At 56.0% G+C, this 16,394-nt stretch overlaps 1 protein-coding gene across 3 annotated transcripts in view; it reads left to right on the top strand.

Annotated features, from left to right (window-relative positions):
- EIPR1 (EARP complex and GARP complex interacting protein 1) overlaps positions 1 to 16,394 on the top strand; it is a 64,360-nt gene that overhangs the window by 3,737 nt on the left and 44,229 nt on the right. For 2 of the 3 annotated variants that reach the window (XM_070459162.1, XM_070459164.1), the window contains exons 2-3: positions 4,372 to 4,455; positions 11,602 to 11,734. In XM_070459162.1, coding sequence (XP_070315263.1) covers positions 4,372 to 4,455; positions 11,602 to 11,734 — 217 coding nt within the window. Of the gene's footprint in view, positions 1 to 4,368; positions 4,456 to 11,601; positions 11,735 to 16,394 lie in introns of those variants that run through there. The other variant, XM_070459163.1, reaches the window with a different exon arrangement.

Below are 16,394 nucleotides of genomic sequence, written 5' to 3'. Positions count from 1 at the left end.
CGCCCTCAAGCTTCTGCTCTGGCTTGGCAGGCAGAGGATCCTCCAGGGGACTGCGGGCGTTGTGAAGGCAGCACGCGGGGTGCCGTTCCGAACGACGCCCCGTCCACCTCTTCCCGCTCCTTAACTGCTCCCTCCATGGGCGGCAGGCTTGGGAAGGTCTAGGGATGGCAGCAGGCAAAGCGGATGCAAATCTGGGCTGATTTGCTGGCAGCGGGAGTTGACAGAAATGAAACTGATAAAGGGACCACTGCTCTGCTCCTAGAGCGATGGAGACAGCTGAGACCAGAGCAGCAGTTTACTTGGTTTGGGAAGGGCCACAGCAAAAGATATGGGCAGTTCAGTTAGAAGATTACATGGCGTCTGCAGACCTTTCTTCTGATGCCCTTAAAGGCTGTGTCCTTAAATTGGATGGCTCCCCGTGCAGAGCTGTACGGTAAAGGCTGTGTCCTTACCTTTGGAAATCGGATCTCTCCCTGTGTGGAGGCACTCAGTAAAGGCTGTGTGCTGTGATGGAGGTTTAGGACAGTGTAGTGGAAAGACTGTCTGTGACGTAGGTTTAGGACAGTGTAGTGTAAAGACTGTGTCTGTGATGTGCTACTAACCTCTGAATTCTCTGGCAGATTTAGGACAGTTTGAAAGCATTTGGAATAATGTATGTGGCCTGTGAATGCCACAGATTCCCTCTTTGAAGGGGAGGGCCCAGCGCCTGTGGCAGGTTTGAAGGTCCTTAATAAAACCTGTCGGAGAAGGCAATGGCAACCTGCTGCAGCACTCTTGCCTGGAAAATCCCATGGATGGAGGAGCCTGGTGGGCTGCAGTCCATGTGGTCACTAAGAGTCGGACACAACTAGCGACTCCACTTTCACTTTTCACTTTCATGCATTGGAGAAGGAAATGGCAGCCCACTCCAGTGTTCTTGCCTGGAGAATCCCAGGGATGGCGGAGTCTGGTGGGCTGCCGTCTATGGGGTCACACAGAGTCGGACACGATTGAAGTGACTTAGCAGCAGCAGCAATAAAACCTGTGGAGGCTTTCCTGCCACCTCACAAGGAAAGCCAGCGGAGTGGACTTGGCCATGGAGATAAAGTCACTCCACGTGTGGTGGGTGACCCTTCTAGCCCCATGAGAGCAAGGACTGCAACGTGAGTTCCAGATGACACCTGGCATTGAGTGTGCTATGTACTGGGGATGTAACTGTTTGCTGTAGCATCTACTGCTGTTGTAGAATGTCCGTTCAAGGGTCAGCGTTATTCACCAAGGAAACATCACAAAAATGAACTGTGTGCAGATTGTGAGCTGAGAGACCCTGAGGGGGTAGAATGTGGGGAAGGAGCACATTGGCCAAGAGGGTTTGTGGCCAGACCCTTTTGGCCCACGGCCTCTCATTCTTGCCCCGCAATCTGTAAATGTGGTTCTCTAACAGCTGGGATCACTCACAGCGCTGTGTGTGTGCATCACGCCACTCTGTCTTCGGCCACGTCTGTCTGTAAGCGTATATAAGCTCCACTGAAAAGCCCCTGAAGCCGCGTTAGGTCTGTGTCCACCGGGTCAGCCTCGAGAGGAGGGAGTGCGGCGTGTGCGCTGCTATGGCTGTGGCCCCAGTCGGGAGAATAAACGGTTTGCAGCTCCCGCGGCCCCTCGAGGGTTCTCCTGCTTCCCCGCTCGCCCCTGCCTGCCCTGTTAGGCAAGCAGTGTGGACAGGGAGACAACTGGTGTAATCGGCAGGATGGTGCAGCAAGATGTTGACCACTGGCTGAAGGTGATGAGGTCTGGAGGGTAAGATGAGGCACCGCGGCGCCGGTAAGAGGCAGAAGGGCAGTGTGGGCGGCTGTGAAATGAGAGAGTGCTGAACACCTTCGCCTTTCTGCAGCATTTTGACTTGTGTTCATGGTTTTTGTTCTTTTTTGTGTGTTTAAAAAATTTTAAACACTCAGTGCTTTCAAGTCATTTAAGTCAGTTACTGAAAGTCTGGTTAAAATCACCAGACCCCACACATTTCCTTTCCACCTTATCTGGTGAGAATAACCTCTCTCAGTGTTTCAGAAGCTGTTTCTTCTAGTCTTGACCTGCCTGCTCTTCCCTCCCGGACATGACCTGGTGACTGGACACTGTGGCACCTGAGGATTTTCAGTTTTTTCCCCGCTCTCCTGTCTCCCGTCGGACTCTCAACAGTTGATCACAGTCTTTTGCCAAATCTTTACTCAGGTTTCCTCTTTTTTTAATTGCACAATGTTTTGTTGACTGCTGATTCAAGTAGGGTTCTCTGCCATGTTTAGCCAGCATTTCAGGATTTCTGCTTGGAAGCAGGGTGAGTTTTAGATTCAGTGCTTGTGTGTGTCCTGGCTTCCCCAGTTAATGCCTTGCTCACTAGCGGTGCTCAGGGCGCAGGTTTCTCTCCCCGGAGTTTCCACCCCCTTGTCCTGCATGCTTGTGAGCCGGTGCCTAAGTTCTTGCATTTCTGTCACCACAATGAAGAGCAGCTGCCCAAGATGGCTGTGGTCAGGCGCCCTCGCCCCCCGTTTTGTAGGCTGATTTTATAGGACTTAACAGTAATCGTCGTCAATCGGTCAGTGGATCTGCTGCTTCCAAACCAATGCACAGGGACACTGCCTTTTAACCTGATGGACTGAAGCTCAAGGCCGTCTTGCTGTTCCATTTCATAGACCTGCTGCATCTTCAGAGGTTGCGTGTGTTCCCTATTCGGGGTTTCTGTCCTTGCGCGTGGCGTGGGGTCTGGTTCACGGTCCCGCCCGCCATGTCAGCTCGGGTTCAGTTGTCTGGGTGGTCTTGCCGAGCCTCTCCAGTCTGTTCTTCTCCTTCTTGTTTGAGGAGGTGTTTGCTGTCGAGTTTTGTGAGTGTCCCTGTGTCTGATCGTGGGTTCTGGCCCTGCCGTGGCCCTGCCGTGGCCCTGCCGTGGCCCTGCCGCCTGGTGTTTGCACCTGCTGAAGCCTTTCCCCTTGTCTCCCTCCGGCCTTCCCTCCGGCCCTCCTCGCGGAGCTCCGGTCTCCCCTCCGGCCCTCCCTCCGGCCCTCCTCGCGGAGCTCCGGTCTCCCCTCCGGCCCTCCCTCCGGCCCTCCTCGCGGAGCTCCGGTCTCCCCTCCGGCCCTCGCTCCGGCCCTCCTCGCGGAGCTCCGGTCTCCCCTCCGGCCCTCCCTCCGGCCCTCCTTGCGGAGCTCCGGTCTCCCCTCCGGTCCTCGCTCCGGCCCTCCTTGCGGAGCTCCGGTCTCCCCTCCGGCCCTCCTTGCGGAGCTCCGGTCTCCCCTCCGGTCCTCGCTCTGGTCCTCCTTGCGGAGCTCCGGTCTCCCCTCCGGTCCTCCCTCTGGTCCTCCCTCTGGCCCTCCTCGCTGAGCTCCCGTGCTGTGGGCTCTGTAGGCGGAGGCAGCCCGGTCTGGCTCAGGCTGACAAGTGCTCGCGGCTCTGGGTTTTGCAGCGCTTGTTTCCCCTGGGGGCCCCCAGGGCAGCCCCCCGCTCTGCCCCACGGAGCTCCAGCCGCCTCCTGAGATGCCAGTAGGTCCCCTGCCCTGCTCTAGTTGGCGCCCCGGTGTGTGGGGGACCCCTGTTCTGGCTGGCCCCTCTGGCGGTTCCCCGGCCACGGTCCTGCTTTGCTTGGGGCATGGCCACCAGCGTCTTCCTCAGCATCTTCTCTCAGCGCTGACCGTCCCCACCTTGGAGACGGTGTTTCCCGGGCACTTTTGGACTATAGACGTCTCCACGTTTCACTGAAGACAGTTGGTTTCTGCTCTTGAGGGCCCTTCCTGCCCTTGCAGGACTTCCAGAAGTCTGAGGAGCGAGGGGCGAAGCCTTTAGCCCAGGTGACCATGGGCAGGCGGTCAGCACCCCCCCGCCCCGTCCCTCCCAGCTTCTTCCTCTCCTGGACCATGAACTGCAAGGTCCAGCTTCATCCGCCAGGCGGCAGGGCCACGGCAGGGCCAGAACCCACGATCAGACACAGGGACAGTGAACAGCTTCCTGAAGCCTTGAAACAAGCTCAGGGTTTTGGGTTGAGTTTTTCCAGTTGGCTCTGCAGGAGATGTGCCTCAAACCACCTGCTCTGCCCTCAGTGGGAACCATCTTCTGCTCTGTTATTAAGAATAATTTGTTGAAACAAGTCAATGATGTAAATAATTTTGTTAAAGACAAAATTATATATCTTTACTGTTTAATTTTTGTTTCCAGTGACAGTTGTTTCCAGATCCTTCGGAAGCACAGTTGGGTTACAGGTCGTACAAGAGTCGAGGGCCCCTCCTGCACGTTTCTAAGCTTTGGCGGACCCTCTGCCCCCCGGGGCTCCCCCAGGACGGTGCAGGTGGCGGCTGCCCGCGTGGTCTGTCCTCTGCGTCCACCAACGTGTGCCTTCTCCTTCCCCTGCAGGCGCGGGCCCTCACGCCTCAGACCGCGGAGACAGACGCCATTCGGTTTTTGGTTGGGACGCAGTCTCTCAAGTATGATAATCAGGTAACTATTTCTGACAAACGTATACATGTTAATTACCAAGCCTGTTCTTAGTTTTATAGCTATTTTGTTCTCGATTTTTCAAGTAGCATTTGAGAATTAATGCCACCCAAACAAAGCAGAGCTTTCATTGGGATTTACATAGCCAGCTGTATGTAACGACTGGGCGAGAGGAATCTAAACTTATTCTATGTATCATTGCAGCCGTAGTGTAGTGTTCTGTGGGTGCACTGGGGTCACCTTGCAAGCGGTTGAAGGTACGAGGGTACGTGGTCAGTGTCACCCCTCTGGCCCCGGCCACTGGACGACCGGTTTGATGACTCACGGCACTCTCTAGCTGAGGCTGGACGAGGCCATAATCCCCTCTCAGCATCGAGTCTAGGCTGTCACCGCTGGTGATCCCGGGGGAGATACACAGGGTGTGGCTTGTCTCTAGGGTAGGAAGAATGATGTGCTCTCACGAGGTCGGGTTCTCAGCTTGGCCTCGGCCAGACCTCAGATGTCTGGCCTTGAACGAATGGACTAACCTTGCTGGACTTCATCTTCCTTGTCCTTAGGTGCGGGATGTTGCAGAGACTCACCCGCCCGACCCTGGGGGAGCGCACGCGAGGTGGTGCCACGTGGCCAGCCCGCCTCTGGAACCCCCCCCCGGGGGGTGGCGTCAATCGCCTTGCGGGCCTGCCCCATGCGGATGGGCGTGGTGAACCCCGCTCCTATGCGGACGCACGACTTCGTGTGGGCCTGGTGACTGGGAGCTCATTTCGTGATACCGGTCTAGAGATTCGCACAGTCTAAATGTCCACAGTATTTAACCTATATTCCGTACACGGAAAACATCGAAAAAGCTTTACATACAAGGAGCATTATTGGTATGGTACAGAGGATGGGAGAAAACGGGAGGCAGCCACGCATGACATGCCGTTTGTGATGGTGCAGCCATGTGGTTACCCTGGCTGAATCGCCTTCCTTTCAGAATGGTGTTCATTCACTGCAGGCATGAAAGCTGAGTCTCCTCAGAAGCTTCACAGCTGAAAAGTTCTCAGGCCATTCTTAGATGTTAAGATCGTATGTAGTACGTGATCACTAGTGTGTAAAAAAAAAATTGCAATATATACAAACATCAAATCACTCCACTGTATAGTTGAAGCTAATATAATGTTCTGTCAACTATGCCTTTATATTAAAAAGGTACATAAAGTACAAAATTGCATCTCTGCATAGAATAAAGACTAGGAATAGGTCGAAAGGGCCCAAACGTGAGCCGTGGTTATCTTCAGGGGATGTGCATGTGGTGTAAATTGTTTCCTTATAGTTTGCTGTTTTCTGAGTGTGTGTGTGTGTTGCTGTCCTGGAAGATGTCAGATGGGGCTGATTTTATTTATAAAAAGAGTCCGCCGTGGCCGTCCCACAGGCAAGAGGAGAGTGGCCCCGTGCTGCTGGGGGTGTGGGGGGAGGAAGGCGCGCAGTGCCAGCGGGGACGCACGTGCCTCTGGAAGGGCCAGCGCAGCGTGTGATGGGGGCTCTGGGGCTCGGGCGCCGAGCCAGTGCATGACCAACTGCCTTTTCCGTATCTACTTACTTTTCAATGCCCCTCATTTCTGGGCCTGTGCCACTGACCTTTTTGGTAGAACATCAGTTTTTATTTATTTTTTTCTGGCTGCATGTGAGCTCCCCAACCAGGGTCGAACCGCTTGTGTTTTAAGATGGCGCGCCCTCCTCCCTGACTGTCCCTGCCCCCTTCCCAGTCCTGCCTTGCTTCCCACAGCGAGGGCGTCCGGGGGCCTCCCTGTGTCCCCGTGTGAGTGCTGTGTGCATCCCCCTCCAGGGAGCGCTCGCAGCCGCCTGCAGCCACGAGCTGGTGAGAGAGAGAGGCGGTGACACCTGGCCCTGGCCGGGGACACGGGGGGACCGGCGGCTGGACAGGTACCGGGGGTGTGTGGGGTGGGCAGGTGCCCTGGCCCCATCTCCAAACAGAAGACTTGGCCCTGAGCAGCCATGTGGTTCCTCCCAGGGCCCGGCTGGGATGTGGCGAGGTGGCCGCTAAGCACCCTGTCTCCCCGCCCCCCACACCTGCCGTGACTGTGAAGCTCGGCTGCTGAGGTTTGCTGTCCGGGCGGCCCCAGGGCCAAGCCCGCCTGCCCTGCAGCTGTGGCAGCGGCCATGGCTTTGCGCGACCCCCAGCCCGCCTGGAAGCCCCCTGCCCCGCCCCCGCCCAGGCTGGGCCCTTCCTGGGAAGGGGGGCTGCTGGCGGGGTCTCTGGCCCTGGGCTTCGCCTCAGGCTGTCAGCACCTCCCTGCAGCTGGCGATTCCCGGGGAAGTGCCCGGCGCTGGAGTTTGTGCTGCTGAATTCAGCTCGGCTCTTTTCCCTGACCGTTTCCGGGGCTGTCACAGTTGCGGGCTGCCCTGTGCCTGACAAGCTGCTCTGTGTTCTGTGCCTGCAGTGTCGCCCGGGGCCCTGCCTGCGCTCAGAGCTGGTCAGGCCGCCCTGGAGCCTCCTGTCGGGGGCACGCCTTCTCCCGGGGAGCTGCTCCTCCGGGTGGGAGCTGGGCTTTTGCAGCGTGGGGGTTTGTTTGCTTCTGCACCAGGCTTTCCCTGCAGAGGCCACCTGCGCGATGCTCGTCCCATTGAGGAGCGCCAGGCCGACCGCGGTGGGGTCTCCGTGAAGCCCTTTCAGGGCTGCGCCTCCAACCCACCCCATGTGCACCTGCCCCCCCACCCCGTCCTCCCATCTCACTCCCAGGAGTCGCTCCCCTCTTTGTGGTCTGGGGTCCTGGTCTCGCCGTGTTGATCGCGTCCTGTGTGTCCTTTTTGAAGCAGTTCTGCGTGTGTTTCTAGCTTGTACGTGTGGTCACGAGGAGTGAGCTGGCCGACTGTCCCTCTGACCTGGCTCGCACCCTAGCTTTTCCCTGGCCCTTGACCACGTGTCCCCTCACTGTGGGCTGAATGCTGTGTCCCCCCGCAAACCTGCACATGGGAGCCAACCCCGACGTGATGGAGGTAGGAGGGGGCCCTCTGGAAGGCGCTGGGGCCGTGAGGATGGAGCCTCACAAGGTGAATCTCCCGGCCGGCAGAAGGGTGGAGATGTGAGAGTCCCCAGAAAGGGACAGAGACGGGGAGTGAGCAGGCGCCGCTGCAGAAGGGCCCCCACTAGCCCTGCTGGGGCGGGGCCGCCCCAGACCTGCGGTTGGGAACTGCGAGGCGCCGTGGGGCGCAGCGCCTGGAATCACCGCAGCATGAGCCTGCCTGCCTGCCTGAGGCGTCGCCGCCCCGAGCTGCCGGCTGCATGGCTGGCTTTGGATCTGGACGAGAGGCAGGGCGCGCCGGCGGGGAGGCCGTGGCGTCTGCTGGGGGCGGCTGAGCTGGAGCTTCTCGCCCAGCGGCCCCATGGAGGGCCGCCGTTGGTGCCAGGAGGGCTTGTCACGGGGAGATGCTGGGGCTCTACTTTTCCTAGGGGGGAGCTTTCACTTTTTAGTTTCCAATTTTGCCACATTTTTTTTTCCCGCTGAATTTTCGAGTTTACTGAGTTCGGTAAGAGATGAAACGGACAGAGTGTGTCGGCCTGGGGTCATGTGCTTGCTCTTAGGACGGGGGCCGTTTTCTCTGAGCCCTGATTTTGTGAGAACACAAGCGGCCTTGATTAAGAGCACCTTTACAGGCTTCCTAGTAAGTTTGATCACCCCGGCTCCTAAACTCTTATAGAGTGCTGTCTACACCCTCAGCCCTGCACTGCTAAGTCCAGCTTTAAAATTTTAATAATGGTAATTCAAAATATGAGTTTGAGCTTCATTGAAAGTGAAAATCGCTCAGTCGTGTCGGACTCCTTGCAGCCCCGTGGACCACACAGTCCGTGGGATTCCCCAGGCCAGAACACTGGAGCGGGGAGCCGTCCTCTTCACCAGCAGATCTTCCCAACCCAGGGGCGGAACCCAGGTCTTCCACGTTGCAGGCGGGTTCTTTCCCAGCTGAGCGTTCAGGGGAGCCGTTGAGCTTCATTCTGAGCCATTTGAAAGCATTGGAGAAGCTCAGCAGGGGCGTGAGGACCTCCAGTGACAGCTGCACACTGCCCGGCCGGGCACGCACGTCCCCCCTCGCAGCCAGCACGCATCGCTCCGCGCTCCGCGTCCCCGTCGTCTTCTGCCCTCACCCCAACCGCAGTGTTTTCTCCGTGACGTAACTCGTTCTGTAACTGGCCTGCAGCTGCACGTGTCAACGCGTGTGCACTTGGCGTGAGCAGCGCAGGCACCTGGGTCACAGCCTCTCCCCCGGGATGCGGGGCCGCCTGGCCCTCTCCTGACCTGCTGTGGTGCGGAGCCCCGTGTTGTGGCGGGTGGGCACCTCCTGTGCCCCCACGGGGGCGTTCACGGCACTTGCTCTGGAACGAGCCACGCTGCTCCAACTTTGTCAGCCCCGGTTTCTTCCCCTGTAACCGTGGCTAGTAATGATACATCACCCTGTCATCATCGAGCTCTCTTCAGGATTAAAGGAGCCAGCGTGGCACAAATAGCTCAAGTGTCTGCGGTGTATCAGTCGCCGTTCCTTTGACCCCTGCTTGTCGGTGGTGCTGATGTCCCCTGCCCTGCCCGAGCGTGCCTGATGACAGCATCTCCCGAGGTCGTGTCCCGAGGACCAGTCTGTGATCCTGCTGCGGGCAAGGACGTGTGGAAAGAGCCTAGACTCTGAAGCTTAAAGGGCACGTCAATAGAGTGTCAGATTAAGAGAGGTGGACCTGGGGTCATGGACTCCTCCCCACCCCTGCCGTGGAGGGCGAAGGCTGACGTTTACCTGCTGAGCACCTACGTAATGGGCTGGAGGAAGACCCGTGTGGACCACGGACCAGAGCCTGGCTGGACTCCCTGCCTTCTCGTCCTCACAGGAAAGAGGCTCCTTCCCCAGGTGGGAGCGGGGACTCTGCGGCAGCGGGAAGTGCGGGGAGAGATCAGGCTGGAGGGACGGCTCCCCAGCCAGGAGCCGCCTGTGTGCAGGGGAGGGTGTGCACGCCCCCGGGCTCGCAGCCCCAAAGGAGGACCCAGAAGCCAGCGCTCCTGTGCTCCCCATGTGGCTGTCCTGACGGTGCTCCCGGCCAAGGAGGACAGCTCAGCGCATCCTTTTCTCAGCACTCACAGATGTCTGGTAAGGCGGAAACGTGTCAGATACTTAGGAAGAAGATTCTTGCTCACTCTAACAACACAGAAATGGTTCCCGAGTTTGTGTATTGCCATTTAGTCTGTGTTCCCATCTGACTGTTATAAACTTTATGTCCACCCGGAGTATTTCCAAACCCACTGCGAAAACTCCACTGGGCCATGAGTGCTGGAGAAACTGACCGAAAATCGTCCCAAAGATTAAAAACAGTATTGGTGGTGTTTAATCTCCTCACTGCCCCCGGAGAAGGGTGGCTTCTGCCTGGCCGCGTGGTCCCAGCACTCTCGGCATACACGGCTCGGGTCGCACAGGCTGCAGGGGGCAGTGGTGGGCTTTGAGTTCTGCCCAGGCCGGCCCTTGAGGGACGGAGCGACTCCGTGTGAGAACGTGATACAAGGGAAGCAGCCAAGGGCAGAGCCAGAGGCCCTGGGCCAGCAGGGGGAGGTGCTTCGCGTGTCATGGAAACGTTTTTTAAATTAGCATTTTAGTGTTTGTTCTGACTGCAAAACAGTGCTTGAAAAAAATTTAAAAATAAAACCAAACCACAAAGAAGTAAATGAAAAGCCTCTATAATTTCATCTCCCAAAGGTAACCAGTCACTTTCTGATTCTCTCACTGGGGTGTGCTTACTTTTTGGCCAAAAGCGTGTGGAGCCTTTGTGCGGTTCTTTTACTGGTTCTTTTTTCCTTTGTCCCTTGGAGAAGGGACAGGCTGCCCTCTCCAGCCCTCTCTTCTTGGGCTTCCCTGCAGCTCAGCTGGTGAAGAATCCGCCTGCAGTGCAGGAGACCCTCGTTTGATTCCTGGGTCGGGAAGATCCCCTGGAGAAGGGAAAGGCTTCTCTCTGATATTCTTGCCTGGAGAATCACAAAGAGTCTGACACGACTGAATGACTTTCCCTCTCCCTTTCCCTCTTGTATATGCTATGGACCCTTTTCCCGGCACTGGAAAGTGTTCAGAGAAGAGTGGCTGGCCTCACACTGTTGTATTACAGTCAATTGACCTGAACAGTTCCCCGTTGCCAGGCGCAAAGGTGGCTTCTATGCTTCATTGTGACGGTCAGTGCCACAGCGACCATTCCTGATTGGATATAGGTCTTTGTGCAGATCCATGATTATCAGTATAAATTGATTTAAAAAACTGTAAACTTTATTTTCCCCAGTAGCTTGATTATTGATAAGAGAGTGAATGTGAACATCATTTTCATTCCCCTAGAAATTATCCGGAAGAGCGTGGCACTAGCATGTTTAACTTTTCACTTAGTGGCTGAAACACAATGCTGTTATCACTGCTACATGATCAGAGGGGTTGGTGGCGGTCGGCCTTGTTTTTTTTTTTTTTAAGACTATTTATTTTTATTTATTTTGTCTGCACAGGGTCTTAGTTGCAACATGTGGGATCTAGTTCCCTGATCAGGGATTGAACCCAGTCCCCCTGCATTGGGAGCATGGAGTGTTAGCCACTGGACCACCAGGGAAGTCCCGGCCTTGTTTTTAGGAAGCGTTTTAAGAGGGGCTGACCTGACGTGTGGCACTCTCTCACCCCTTCCGTCCTTGGCTGCTTCCAACATGAGTTGTGTCCACTGCGGAGGGGGCCGATCGGGGCTAAGCCTGGTCCTTGGCAGGCAGCAGCGCCCTGCCCCGCTTAGCCGAGCCGCAGGCCTGGGCTGGTCGCGGCAGGCGGCCCCTTCCTGCAGACTCTGGCCCTGACACCCGCCACGGCCTTACTGCGCCACGTGTGGGGTGGGGGACGGGGCCTTTGGTGTCTCGTCTGGAGGACTGGGCGTGCGGGGCAAGGTTCTGTGCTCGCAGGCTTAATACTTTGCAGGGATTTCCCACTTGTCTTTTGAGAGGCATAGAGTGAGATGCGCGTGTAGAAGTGAGCGCTGTTAGTGCAGCATGGAACTGGTAAAGGTGTCCAAAGTGCGTTTGGTCTCCTGTTAGTCTCTGACCTGTGAAGGCAAATGGGAAGTGTGTGAGCTAATGACTGGCTCTTTCCTTGTGTCTGTAGATCCACGTCATAGACTTTGACGACGAGAACAACATTATCAATAAAAATGTGCTCCTGCATCAGGCGGGGGAGATCTGGCACATTAGTGCCAGCCCCGCAGACAAAGGCGTGCTGGCCACCTGCTACAACAAGAGTGAGTATCCCCAGGGGTCTGGGTGCCCGCGGGCCACCTGTTACAGTGAAGTGAGTGTCCCCGGGGGTTTGGGTGCCCGCAGACCACCTGCTACAGTGAAGTGAGTGTCCCTGGGGGTCTAGGTGCCTGCGGACCGCCTGCTACAACGAGAGTGAGTGTGTCCGGGAGTCTGGGTGCCCGCAGACCACCTGCTACAGTGAAGTGAGTGTCCCTGGGGGTCTGGGTACCCGCAGACTACCTGCTACAGTGAAGTGAGTGTCCCCGGGGGTCTGGGTGCCCGCAGACCACCTGCTACAAGAGTGAGTGTCCCTGGGGGTCTGGGTGCCCACAGACCACCTGCCACAGTGAAGTGAGTGTCCCCAGGGGTCTGGGTGGTGGCGGACCACTTGGTACAAGAGTGAGTGTCCCCGGGGGTTTGGGTGCCTGTGGACTGCCTGCTACAATGAGAGTGAGTGTCCCTGGGGGTCTGGGTGCCCGCGGACCGCCTGCTACAACGAGAGTGAGTGTCCCGGGGGTCTGGGTGCCCACAGAGGGATGGGTGCATGGTCCGCAAGCTGTGGACTCAGGGAAGTGCCTTCACAGAGAAGGTATGATACTGTGGGTAGATGGAGACTGTAATAAGCAGTTATTATAGTCCAGAGCCAAGAAAGGAAGCTGGAACCACAGCTGTTCCCGGAGCGTTGACCCAGGGGCAGGGGAGGGACGAGCCTGAGGGTCTCCGCCGGGGTGGGGTGGGGGCGCAGCTACCCGCATCCTCACTCTCCCGCACCCTCAGAGGGCGGCGGGCTTGCCTCTTTCTCGCTATCTCTGTGCATGTGAAACAGCCGGAGGGTGAAGGGTCGGTCTGGGAGCCACGCCTCTCAGCACGCATGTGCGTTGCGTGCTGCCACGCCCCCACGGGCTTCCGCCCAGCCCCGGTTCACCCTCCCGTCTCTGGGACCCTTTAGCATGTACATAGCCTACGTCATTACAACCTGCAGGCAGACAGCTGCTTGCAGAGTTCTGTTCTTTGTTGGAAAATGATAGCGAATTTGCAGTAGGTTGAAGTAACCTGGACGTTCAGATACTTTATCTGAGCAAGCCGCCCTCCCATCCGTCTAGCGCCCGTTGGTGTCACGGGAGGACCGGAGACATGCAGTGGGGTGCTGGGGGTCGTAGCATCAACGTGGTCTCTAGCGTGACGTTCGCTTCTCAGGAACCAAAGTGTCACGTGTAGTGTCCAGTGAGCATCGTGCTTCTGAAGGGGAAGCAAAGCGCGTGCATCTGCTGACCCCCGGATGCATGGGGTCCTTCAGACAGGTCCCCACGTCCGGCAGGCAGATGCAGGCCGGTCTGCCGGACGGCTCTCTGCCTGGCTCAGGTGTGGCCCGGCGCGGCCGAGGTGGGAGCTCTGTTTAGGGGACGGAGGCGTCTTGTGTCGCTGGAAGTGCTTGGCGATGACCTGCCCTTCTCTCTCGGGTCCTCCTCCCTCCCTGGTCCCCCTCCCAGCGGGCGGCCTCCAGGTCCTGCCACTGTTTCCTGCCGTGATGGGTTGGCAGGCATCCCTCCAGAGACGGCCTCCTCTTCCCTTGGCCTGCAGTCGGGCGTCCGCCCTGTCTACACTGGACCTGGGGGGGGGTGATGGGGGCCACAGCAGCGCCCTGGGCCTGAGCAGGCTCCTCTGAGGGGTGAAGGTGACCCAGGGGGTCCCAGTGCCCTGGCTGGTTCAGGGAGCCACTTCTTAGGCCTAGAGCCTTTCACTTGTCACCCAGTGACATGCTGTGTGGAATGGGTGCAACTATAGGCAGGAATTGTGTCCTTTTATCACTCAGAGAGGTGATTCAGAGGCTGGAGTTCTTCCTCCTTGTAAGCACCGAAAGGAACCGCAGTATAACTTCGCTCACCTGCCAATCTCTAGATCCTCAGCAGGAGCAGACGCCGCAGGCTTTATGGTCTTGTTTTTTTTTTTTTAATTGTTTATTGAATTATAGTTGCTTTACAACGTATTAGTTTCTGGTGTGCGACAAAGTGATTCAGTTATACATACATATGTATTTATTCTTTTTCATATTCTTTTTCATTATGGTTTATTCAACCGACATTGAATATACAGTTCCCTGTGCTGTACAGTAGGCCCTTGGGTATTTTACATATAGTAGTTTTTGTCTGCTAATTCCAGATTCCTAATATATCCCTTCCCACCTTTTCCCTTTTGGTAGCCACATGTATTTTTTCCTGTGTCTGTGAGTCTATTTCCGTTTTGTAAATAAGTTCATGTGTATCGTATTTCAGATTCCACATGTAAGTGATGTCATCTGATATCTGTCTCTGACTGCCTTCACTTAGTATGATCATCTCCAGGTCCATCCATGTCACTGCAAATGCCATTATTTCATTCTTTTTCATGGCTGAGTAGTATTCCCTCGTCTATAGGCACCACATCTTCTTTATCCATTTATCTGTTGACGGACATCTGGATTGCTTCTGTGTCTTAGCTGTTGTAAGTAGTGCTGTGATGAACATTAACCTGCATGTACCTTTTCGAAGAGCTGGACCCAGCCGAGTGAGCGAGCACAGCACACAGCACGTGTTCTCTTTGCAGAAATTTCTGTTTAGACTCTCTGCCCATGTTTCGATTGGGTTATTTTCTTGATGTTGAGGTGTATGAGCTGTCTGTATATTTTGGAAATCAGGCCCTTGTCAGTTGCGTCATTTGTAAATATTTTTCTCCCATTGTGTAGGTTGTGTTTTTGTTTTGCTTATGGTCTCCTTTGCTGTGCAAAAGCTTATAAATTTGATTAGGTCCCATTTATGTATTTTGTCTTTTGTTTCTGCTGCCTTGGGAGACTGTAACGTTCTTGGGTTTAATGGATTTTGCCACATTTGGTTTATAGACCTGGTTTGGTGAGTGATAACTTGCATTTAAGCTCGTGACAGTCATTACAGCAGAACCACGCATGCTTTGTCAGCAGCCGCAAGAGTGGCAGCAGCTGGCATGAAGGTTGCTGGCCCAGGACATCAGACGCTGTTTCAACGCTTCAAGGAGTGGCCCTTGTCACACTCCCATTTTACTGATGAAACCGAGGCATAGGAAGGCTAAGCGGCTGTCAAGGTCGCGTGTCTGCTGGGGACAGGGCTGGGGTTTGGCCCTGGATCCTGTTCCAGGCGGTGCCCTTGACAGCGAACAGCATCTCTTTGGTCAGAGTCCCACCTGGGGGAGGAGGGGCCTGTTTAGAGCCGCTGGTCCATCTGGGGGCCGCTCACCAGCGCAGCATGAGTCTCTGGCTCCAGATGCTACTCCAGACGATACTCCGATGTTTAAACTCACCATTCTGAGTTTTTCCTGTACTTTAGATGTGGGATGTGGAAAGAGGGAACGCCTTTCCTTCAGGCAGTAGGTGCTCAGCTAGGAGGCGAGAGGTGAGTCTTCTCCCCAGATCCAGGTGCCAAGGATGAGCACACTGAAAAGAAGTCAGAAAGTTCTCTGGGGAGAGCGGTCTCTGGGGAGCCCCCGGGAGCTCTGTGCCAACTTCAGCCCTGCAGATGTGGGGGTTCCCCACAGGGCCAGCCCTGGGTGTCCTCCCCACCCCAGACTGAGTAGAGCGGGGCAGGAAATGGAAGTGGTCTGCACCCCATTTTAACATGTACAGGTTTTCTGGGCTCTCTTGCTCTGTGGCTAACATAGATCCGACGGACTTCTCCTCACTGAGAGCGCTGTGCGCTCACCAGTTTGGCCAAAGATGACGTCGCCGGGATCAGGAGCCCGGGTGAGGGCCTGCTGTTCCGTGGGTGCCATGCGTGGGGGGCTGTGTCTGCCATGTGATCATTAGGTGTGTGTTTTGTCAGCTCCTCTTCCATCTGGGGTTCACATGGAGGTTCTTCACTGGGGTCACTGTGTCTGGTGAGAAATGGGAAGCCAGCCACGTGGAATATTATTTTGGGATCAAGTTACTGTTTTGTTCCAATGCTGTTTCCTTCAGGATGTAGATATGATTAACTATTACTTGCCAAAAAACTGCGTGTTTCTTTGTTGCCTGTCCCCCGAACGACGTATCCGTTAGTGAGGAGTAGAAGGTGGCCCCGGCGAGGAGAAACGCAGCCCCACCCGTCTCTGGCTCATCCGCCGCTTGCCTGCCTGTGCAGAGGAAGCAGAGCTTCTGCACAGCCTGGACCGAGGTGCAGGGCTGAGGAGTGGCCCGTTACAGGGCCTGGCTGGAGGCCGGCGCCAGACACGTGGAGTGTGTGCTTGCTCGGGAGATTCGGGCCGAAGCCCCACCCCATGGCTCATGGTGGGTGCTGGGCGGGTCGCACCCTGCTGCTGACTCTCACCATTGCACCATCTCGTTCTGCACACGAGGAAACGCGGTGATTTTGACAGCTACCTTTGAATGCTAAGGTGCCAGGCGCGGGCAGTTCATTTATTACGGTTTTTTCCAGTTTATTGAGGTATAATTGACATATAACCTTGTGTTAGTTTCAGCTGTACACCATAACGATTTGAGTCACATACAGTTAAACTCTCTCAGCAACCTTCAGATACGCAGTACAGATGAGATCGGGTGCATTCAGATGGTATGGCCAGAGACCGAAATATACGGTACAGTGTTGTCAACTGTGGGCTTCCCAGGGGCCGCAGTGGTAAAGAATCTGCCTACCAGTGTAGGAGATGCACGAGACATGG

The sequence above is a fragment of the Odocoileus virginianus genome, chromosome 31 (assembly GCF_023699985.2).
Source record: "Odocoileus virginianus isolate 20LAN1187 ecotype Illinois chromosome 31, Ovbor_1.2, whole genome shotgun sequence".
Taxonomy (NCBI): Eukaryota; Metazoa; Chordata; class Mammalia; order Artiodactyla; family Cervidae; genus Odocoileus; species Odocoileus virginianus.
This window is presented reverse-complemented; position numbering and strand designations above follow the sequence as displayed.